The sequence below is a fragment of the Pecten maximus genome, chromosome 9, assembly GCF_902652985.1.
Source record: "Pecten maximus chromosome 9, xPecMax1.1, whole genome shotgun sequence".
Lineage (NCBI taxonomy): Eukaryota > Metazoa > Mollusca > Bivalvia > Pectinida > Pectinidae > Pecten > Pecten maximus.
Window position 1 is genome coordinate 22,566,025 of NC_047023.1, and position 9,861 is coordinate 22,575,885.

The 9,861-nt window shown below is 35.8% G+C and overlaps 1 protein-coding gene across 1 annotated transcript; it reads left to right on the top strand.

Moving 5' to 3' along the window:
- Nucleotides 1–1,833: 1,833 nt before the first annotated feature.
- On the top strand, nucleotides 1,834–8,215 carry LOC117335246 (putative threonine dehydratase). Its single transcript, XM_033895248.1, has 8 exons — nucleotides 1,834–2,135; nucleotides 4,112–4,245; nucleotides 4,927–5,085; nucleotides 5,280–5,347; nucleotides 6,287–6,401; nucleotides 7,026–7,151; nucleotides 7,322–7,423; nucleotides 8,050–8,215. Exons 1-8 carry the CDS (start codon nucleotides 1,991–1,993, stop codon nucleotides 8,194–8,196), a joined length of 996 nt encoding a protein of 331 aa, XP_033751139.1. The 5' UTR covers nucleotides 1,834–1,990; the 3' UTR covers nucleotides 8,197–8,215.
- Nucleotides 8,216–9,861: the final 1,646 nt, after the last annotated feature.

A 9,861-nucleotide genomic window follows, 5' to 3' on the forward strand; every position in this document is an offset into this window, starting at 1 on the left:
GATTGTTGTGGAAAACATGAACCATCTTTTCGTTACCTTTATTCCAGCTCTATTAACCGTATAATTAGACTAGTATTGCTAACGCTTTGTAAATCTCAATTTTGTTCTTCTCCTGGTGCGATTTGAGTTCCACACCCGTTTCAGCTTTATAAATGCACCTCTGGCTTTGACAGTCTGTTCTGAAGTTTTACATACCGCCATCGTCTTTGCACACCGTCATTCCTAAGTATGTAAATTCTTCAACGTTTTCTGTGTCTCGTCCTCTTAATGTGATTTGATATAGATTTACTGCATTTATTTTCATCACTTTTGTTTTCTTGATGGTATCTTGCCCCTTCATGTATTCTTGTTGTTTTATTCCGTATTTGTTGTTAAAGATAATTGGGATATGTCATCTGCAAAGTCTGGATTGTCAATTTTGAATCATCTGACGCCGTTCTCACCATTGCCAATTACTTTCCTCATCACCCAATCCACATCAATTGAAATTATCAATCTGGAGATCACTCCCGTTTTGATGTTGAACAACTCTCCTACGTCGCCCTGAACTTTTTTAGCACACAGAAAGTCTATAAGTTTGTCCAGTATCCCATACTTCCTCATGATTGTCCAAAGGCTTTGATGATGGACTAACTCGAAAGCCTTTTTGAAGTCTAGAAAGTTTAGATATGATGTTGCTTAATCATTTACTTATTTAATTGCTCTATAATATTCCGGACTATAAAGATATGTTGTGCACATTCCTTTCCTATATCCAGCCAGCCCTTGCCACAGCCTGTTACAGAGTCTTCTTCTAAACCGGTCAATAATCATCCTCCCCAGTAGTTTTCCCATTACTGAAAGCAGAGTGATTCCTCTAGAATTGCTGTATTCTTCGCATTCTTGAATAGCTCTATTATAAGTCATTTCTTCCAACTGCATGGGATTTTCTCTTCTTTCCATATGCAGCAGCTCATATATATGGTCACTGAAAACTGTAGATGCATCAGCCTTCAGCTCAGCCGTGATGTATTGCCGATGACGTTCCATCCGTCAGCTTTTCATTGGTTGTCGTCACTTCTTCTATTGATGATTTGATAACTAAAATATCCTCTATCTTTTAATCTAATTCGACTTCATCATTGTCCATTACATGATAATCTGGCTCCTCTCTATCTAACACCCCTTTGAGGTGCTCCATCCATCTTGATCTCTCAATTCTTAAAGGGGTTATGAAATGGATGTCGGTGGCTATATTTATATTGATGCCACAGGAAAATAGAAGCTACACAATCCAGTCGTTTCCAGGTATTGGTCTATATTGATATCTCTTATTATACAGAACTTGACCCAAGTATTGGGAATTGAAAGTAATAACCACTGACATATTGATAATTCTAGCCCGTGTGATACCTCATGGGGTGTTTTATAAATGACCTGATTCCGCTGACGTATTGTATATGCTTTTTACACATCACTAAGATCACGAGAACGTGTATCCTTATCTATGGATAGGGCCACAACAAAAGTCAGCGGCCGAAATAAACTGGTGGCATATAAATGTTATCAACAGATAGTATATTGTGTATGTTTTGTCGACCTTTACATATTACCCATATATATACACGTACCCCACTACCTTTTCCTATCGTACAACGTCTCGTGGCAACAAAAGCAGACCCAGCGAACACGTGCATGGTGTCTTCATTGTAAATCGCAATCAGGTAAACAAAGGTCGGTATGTTATAATTTATATATGAGTGATGTATAGTGACATAAACCGTTCTGTATACACACACACGTGTTAAATATGTGTGCGCTGATATTATCAGTATTTACTTAACATCGTTCGATCAAACAGAATAGCCCCGCTATCTGTACTAAACCAGAGGTGCCCGGGGTCTAACGACATTTTTAGGCTGTGTCATCATAATTGTTTCTATATATTTTTAGAAACAGGACTAAGTTTTAAAATTTGGTCCGGTGGTCTTAACAACTCTAAATTACAAGAATGGAGGCTTCCGTATCGCTAGATCTACCGACCCGAATCTTACAGGCTCGACAACGGATAGAACCGTACGTACGGAGGACACACTTGGAGTACTCTCCCGGTCTGAGTAAACTGGCTGATGGGTGTGAAGTTTATATCAAACTAGGTAAATATAAGTCACGTAACTGATGAGGTCAAGTTTTCCTCGTTATCAGCGCCAAACAGTGTCGTTTTACTAATGAAATTGAGCATTATTACCGCAGCGATGTACATTACTGGGATAAATAAAACGAGAAAGTCGTTATCATCATTTTAACACCGACAACTTTCGCATGTTTGATTTTTTATTTTATTTTCCATTTTGCATTGTCAATATATTACTATACTAAAGATTGTCTAGAGTTTTACTCCTTGAACGGCTGGTATTGATGTGTCATTTAAACTATGACACGATGTCTTCTCTTTGGTGTAGTGTCAATTAATTTTATCAGGTAAGGTACCTTTATAAGGTTTCAAGAGAATGTTTTCTTTTTCAGATTTACCAACATCATTTGAACAATGTTAAAAAAAATACAAGTTTGACAATAACTGACAACATTGTACCTAAATACAACTGCCAGGTTCTCTGAACTTCTCTCACGGGGCATTTCGACTCCTAACCATGAATGTTTTAAAAGCGGCGAGTTGACAGTGATTAGCCAAATCACAGTCCGACTGTGGATGGCTTCCAGTTCCTGTCTCCGCTATAGCCAGTCGGACGATTTCCCTGTCGTATTTGTGCTCATTTGTGCTCGAAATTTCCGGCATCCTATCTCCACAGGGTAAAACCCCAAACCTTCCATCTGTGTGCCCTCACTTGCTAGTTTCTCAAACTTATCTTTCGTCCTTTGGAATGCCTCGTCAAACCGTTCCTTCTAGTCTACTGACAGCACCACGGCCATTTTCTTTCTTTGATATGACCAGACAAAGATATCCGGGCGTAGAATGGTATGGGTGACGTCTTGGAAAAATGACAGAATGTGGCTTAGGGTGCATGGTTTGTCCTACAATTGGTAGTTTTCATCCTCCGTCAATCCCAATCTATAGATGTTTGTTTGCGATGGCAGCAGATCATGCACACTGACCTTAGTAGGAACTGTAAACGACAAGGTTTAGTTGCGAGATGTCGGACAATGTCAGTCGTCTGTCTTTATTTTCCACCTGGCTTGTTACACAATTGGTAATTCGCACCCCACGTTAATCCCCATCTATAGATGTTTGTTTGCGATGGAAGCAGTTCGTAAACTGGCCTCTGTAAGAACTATAACCGATAAGGTTGTAGTCATTAGATGTCAGACCATGTCAGTCGTCTATCTGTAGTTTCCTACCTAGCCCATGCTTCCTGTGCCCCATTTCCACCACGTTTGCTTTCCTGACCTATTCCTTTATTTTCCTGGTATAGGCTTTGATCATTTCTCTTCCAAGCTTTGTCAGATGTTTTGTATACCAACGGCTGTACCCTTGTCGTACCCACTCCCTGTCGTCCTACACATGTTGTGTCCACAACATCCCTGTGTCGGCTTTCTGCTTGTCCCGTCTCACTGATCGCAAACCACTATCCACTCATCACATTTCAATTGGTAATTAGTAAGAGGTATTCATGATTTTATGATAAATTTCTACAAGAAAATAATACATTTTTCTTCATGCAAAAATCATACCCTCTCGATATACCTTCTTCTCTGCAGATAATGCACCATTATACATGACTTCGGACATGACAAGCTTGTTGACCAAAGAAGACAAACAACTAAAACCATAGATTGAATTGAAATTGGCCGTTTATTTATTAAACGACAATTGAAATAAACTTGCAATACAAGTTGATATTCATAAAATCAACCATATGAATCGAACTTTGGTCCAAGGTGGGGATACAAAACCGCCACAATGGTATCTGATTTTCCTAATGAACAGAAACCATAACCCACCCGAAGTATAATTAGGATATAGCAACTTGCATGTCATACTGTATGCAATTCCTTCCTTCTAGATCACCCTGCAACCGACGATAGACTAAGAACCAGTACTATAGTCTGTTTAATGTCTTAGCATTAATGTGATGTAAGTCCTTGTGATTGTATGTACCATTCCTACTTTCAGAGAGCGAACAAATAACAGGGTCATTCAAAGCGAGAGGGGCCTTCAATAAAATGTTGATGTTAGCTGAAAGGGGTCCGGAGTTTAAAGAGAAGGGCGTTATAACCGCGTCTTCTGGTAACCATGGACTCGGCTGTGTAAGTATGACATTATATCACGTGCAGTTAAGATTTACATCATACTCATAATATCATTAAAATGAAAAAAAAAAAAAAAATAAATAAATAAATGACAATGTAACAAATTTTTTTGTGTAGGAGTTTTGTCGCAACAGAGGGTATCATGAATGTTTCGGAACTAAGATTTAAATTTTGGAATGTCTGATGTCTTTTTTATTCCTTTACATCTATTTTGAATTGGAGATAATCTATTTTAAGTTTTTCTGACTATGTTTGTCCCATTTAGACGATATTTCATAATCATAAGAAAATAAAAGGACACTTCTGTTAATAAAATTTAGCTAGTTCTCCATCCCTTCGGATTGTACCCAGCTGAAATCACCACAACCTTAATATTTATGAGGAAAAAGAAAAAGCGAAATCAAATCTGCTCAATAAAACCATTGATTATGAGATAAACCTGTCTATTTTGCAAAAAAAAAAAACAAAAAAAAAAAAAAAAAAAAACAACAAACAAACAAAAAATGGAAAGAAAAACGAATAGAAAAAAACAAAACAAAGAAATAATATGTAGCGTCACGAAAAACGTATCGCATGGAACTAAACTATTGGTTGTCTTCCTGATAAGTAAATTATGGTGAAATGAAGCGCCATGCAGTATTGCATGTGGGTAACAACCATTTACTTGTTGGTTTACAGTTGGCAGCTTGCAAAAGGACAGGGATACCACTCACAGTATACTGCCAAAAACATGTAGACGCGGGCAAAAGGAACTCTCTAGAGGAACAAGGTGCGACCGTCGTTTTATACGGGGAGGACTGTGTGGATGCTGAATTGGAGGCGAGGAGGACAGCCAATGTAAACTGATTTTTCTGTTAAACCTTTTTTTTTTATCTTCCTTGTTTTGAAGATACTAATTTTGAGTGAACTGGTGTCATAGTTCCAGTTAATTTAAGTCAAGCTAATGACCACGAATAAAATAATTATCAGATCTACCCGACACCTAACCTGAGACGGATATTTATGAACTGTTTGTTTTATTCATTATTCAGCTCTCTGGCGTGGAGTACATTTCCCCCTACAATGATTACGATATTATTGCTGGACAGGGAACAATCAGGTAATAACACGGACGTGGACGTTTCGTGTTGGACAGCACACTATAATGGTTGGGCGTAAATAATCCATTGAATTACTTTCACATGTACACTCTGATGGGTGTTGAAATCTATTTTCTTTTGTATCCACTAACAAAACTATCCATACCAAGTTATTACTTAACTCGGCCTGTGTGTACAAAATGAAAATACTGATATGTACACTAAATTGTAACGAATTTAAAATCGATAACACGATGGCAAAATAGAAATCAAACGGCAGGATTACATGATGGTCGTTGAAAAGTAAATTTGGGAATACGACCAGGTGTTTCGGAAAGTTAAGCACCTACTTCATCGACGACACCTGCATGCAAATTAAATTCAAGACCGCCATCACTTCATATAGAATGCACATATGAATTGAAAAGAACGACAACTAAAAGACTTTTAATTCATTATCTTGATTTATTCAAAATACTATGACGTACTTAAATGTATTCAGAGCAAGATTAACAAGATGATTTTATGTTTATATCAACAGGCGAAACAACTATTTTTAAAGCAGTAAAGGGGTGTTTCGGTATTCATAAATGTGTTATTTCTTTATCTCAACCCCGAAATATTGAAGCCTTTCTACTGATACCTTTACAAATATCACACGAAACTGTTAAATATTTACCACAACGCGTGCCTTAGCAAAATATATAAACCTACTTAACTGGCCTGCTTCCTATATATACACAGTATATATATTGTTAAAAACATATGGAAATAATCATTAATACAGTTGTTATAACTTTGTTTATTGATCATTTTGAGTATTGCCGTGTTCATTAACATGTTATGATGTTATAAGGTATTCGTTCGAATGACGTATCCTCTGTTCATTTTTGTCAATACCTAAAAGCTGCGATATATCTGCAATCCTCACGAATTCATTATTCTTCACTTTTGTACAGCGTTGAGATTTTAGAACAACTACCGGAAGTTGATGCTATATTAGTGTCGGTCGGAGGAGGTGGTTTAATAGGTGGAATAGCGAGATATGCCAAACAAGTGAAGCCTTCTATCAAGGTAACGTAGAGAAGATAGATGAATTCTAGAAAGGGCGACAGGGAGGTCTTTATATCGGGGAATGCACATCTAGTCATCTGATAAGCAAGAAGCAATCTGTCCCAATCACAATACGCCGAAAAAGAATCATATCATTTTAGTTAAACAAAATGCAATCATCTCTACATTCTATTTTCGTATTACCGTTTCTGTTAGTATTTAAGAATGGTAAGAAAACTAGGGTTGGGGAAATCGGGAATAAATTTTGAGACACCAACAATTATCTTTCCTGATGGTTATGAACAATAAATACCGTTAGATATCCAATACATGTTTTAAAAACGTGCATTTGATCATGTAAAACCAAAGAAGCAAATAACTAACTGGATTTATTACTTTGTTTCAAACATATACAATTTCCAGTAGTTTGAAACCTTTTAGTAAGAGGTTAGCCTTTTCAATTTCCCCGATACATTTAAATGTATGATGACTGGACGGTTCTCATTAAAGATGACTACCATTTTGAGTGTCCATCTAAACTCTAAATAGAAACATTATCTTAAAAGTATTGCAGTCCTTACACTCTCTGTGAACTACGCTTCGTTCGATAAATACTTTTTGTTGTTTATTTTACCACCTTTTCAGATAATTGGCTGCTCACCAGAGAAATCCAAAGTTATGCACGCTAGCGTGATAGCCAAGAAATTGATATACGAAGAATCTTTTGATACTTTGTCGGACGGAACGGCAGGCTCCATAGAGGAAAATTCGGTAAGAAGTTTACAAGTAGTTAAATTATTTGCTCCTAAATGATATTTTCACTTGTTGCTTGGAAATTGCCAGTTTTTGGTTCGATATTGAAAACGGAAAGAGAATACGAATGTTTGTCCGAACCTTCATGCATACAGAATCATTAAAAAGATAATAATGACAATTCATAGGTGACGTTCGAGATCTGCCGTGATTACGTGGATGAATGGATGCTGGTTACAGAGGAACAGATAGGAAAGGCGGTTGTCTTCATGGCACAGACCCACCACAAGGTATGTTATAACAGTACATGAGTAGAGAAATACAAATCTGAAATAGCCAACTCCACAAACGGTGACAAATCTGAAATAGCCAACTCCACACACGGTGACAAATCTGAAATAGCCAACTCCACAAACAGTGACAAATTTGAAATAACTAACTTCATAAACAGTGACAAATCTGAAATAGCTAACTCCACAAACAGTGACAAATCTGAAACAGCTATCTCTGCAAACAGTGACAATTTGAAGTAGCTAACTTTTCAAACGGTGACTAATCTTAAATCAAAGTATACATATAGTGACGAATCCGAAATAGCAAACTACATATATAGCGTCTTTGAAACATTATATTGATGGTTTACCCCCCAACCTAGAAGTTATTCGCCGAAACAGTGACTTGTGAAAACACGATGATGAATTTATGAGAGATGTGACCTCTAACCTCTAACACAGACTGTAAGATAATGTCTATTATAAACATCAATATGTAACGAACTATGCTATGCTTTTATATAAAGATACAATAACCTCCATTGGAATGAAATACACAATCAGAATTGCCAGATTTTATTTCTAAACGTTCCCAAATATCTATAATACATTCTTGTCCCTGATTGACATAATTCCTATTTCAGATTGTTGAGGGGTCGGCCGGCGTATCCCTTGGAGCGTATATGTTCAATGCGGCTAGGTTTAAAGGGCAGAAGGTAGCGATCGTTTCCTGTGGGTCAAATATCAGCGTGAGGAGTCTTCAGGACCTACTAAATAAATACGTAAAGTGAGCATTAGCTTTTTAACATACATTTTGTTGTTTTGTTTTTCTTGGCTATATATTTCAGTAATATAGTACTTTTTTTTTTTATTAAATGTGCATTCCTTCTTTTGAAAGAGGTTAAGGCCGTCAAAATTAAATTTACTGGAAAATATGTATTTTTTCCAAGTGGTAAAATAAAAGTTATAATCTTTACATTAAAACGGCAGTTTTACTCTGAAGATAAACCAAAGTTCTTTGAGTATTAAGTCCTGAAAATTCTGAAGTCGCCCCAAAGTTTAACTAATTATCGCAAAGACATACAGTATTTGTATGCGATACGTCTTTTTCCTGTACATTTCGGCGTTGATTCATTATCTATAGGCACAAACACTTATTTAATCATCGTTCGGATATATATTTCATCAAAAGAAATTGTGCATGTTTCTGATGTTCGAACGAAGTAATGCCCCTTTAATACAATCGCAAAAATAATTGATACAAATACAAGGGACACAAATGAGGACATGAAACATAATAACAAGAAAAACTGGGAAGCATTCAAAAAATAAACAACAAAACCTGGGGGTATTAAGATAACAAAGTAAACAACAAAACCAGAGATATATTAAAGCAACAAAGTATACAACACAATATGAGTTGCATTTACCCAATTTAAACAACAAAATCAAAGATGCATCAAAACAAGATTAACATTAAACTCGAGAGGCATTAAAACAACAAAATAAACAACAAAACATGAGAGGCATTAAAAAATCAGGGAAACAATAAAAACTGAGATGCATTCAAACTAAGTAAACAACAAAAAATGAGAGGTATTAAAACAAGATAAAAAACAAAATCAGAGAAGCACCGAAGAAACAAGGTAAACATAAAAATCAGAGGTATTAAAACAATGTAAACAACAAAACAGCACGGATATTAGAAAAACCATGTAAAATACAAAATCTGATAGACAAGATAAACAGCGAATTCTTAGAAATTTTAAAAATGACAGGTAAACAACAAAAACTGAGAAGCACCAAAACAACAAAGTAAACATCAATATCTGAGAGGCAGTAAACAACAATATATCGTAGAAATATTAAAAATGATAGGTAAACAACAAAAACTGAGATACATTAAAACAAGGAAAACAACAAAAACTGAGATGCATTAAAAACAAGGTAAACAACAAAAACTAAGAAGCACCAAAGCAACAAGGTAAACATCAATATCTGAGAGGCATTAAACAACAATATAAACAACAAAAACAGATGAATTAAAAGAAGGTAAAAAAAAACAACAAAAACTGAGATGAATTAAAAGAAGGTAAAAAAAAACCCTGAGAGGCATTTAAACATTAACATAACATGAAAACCTGATTCGAAACGAGAAAGAAATGTTTCATGAACCTGAGTATCTCTCAAACAATCCTTTATGTATCGGTAGTTTGGATGTGTTAACTACAATTCAGTAACAGTTATCTCTCTTGTTTCGTTTAAAGTCAGAAAGACTTAAAAAGTATTGCTATGTAAACTATAATGATAAAATACCTTTCCTCTTATTAACTGGCCGATTGGTTTAATGCAGTAGTTAAAACGTTTACTCATATGAAATGTATCCTATTATAATTCGAAAGTATGTCATAGTTAATTCTATTTTCTGGTTTACATTAGCGTATTTGTCAACTCAG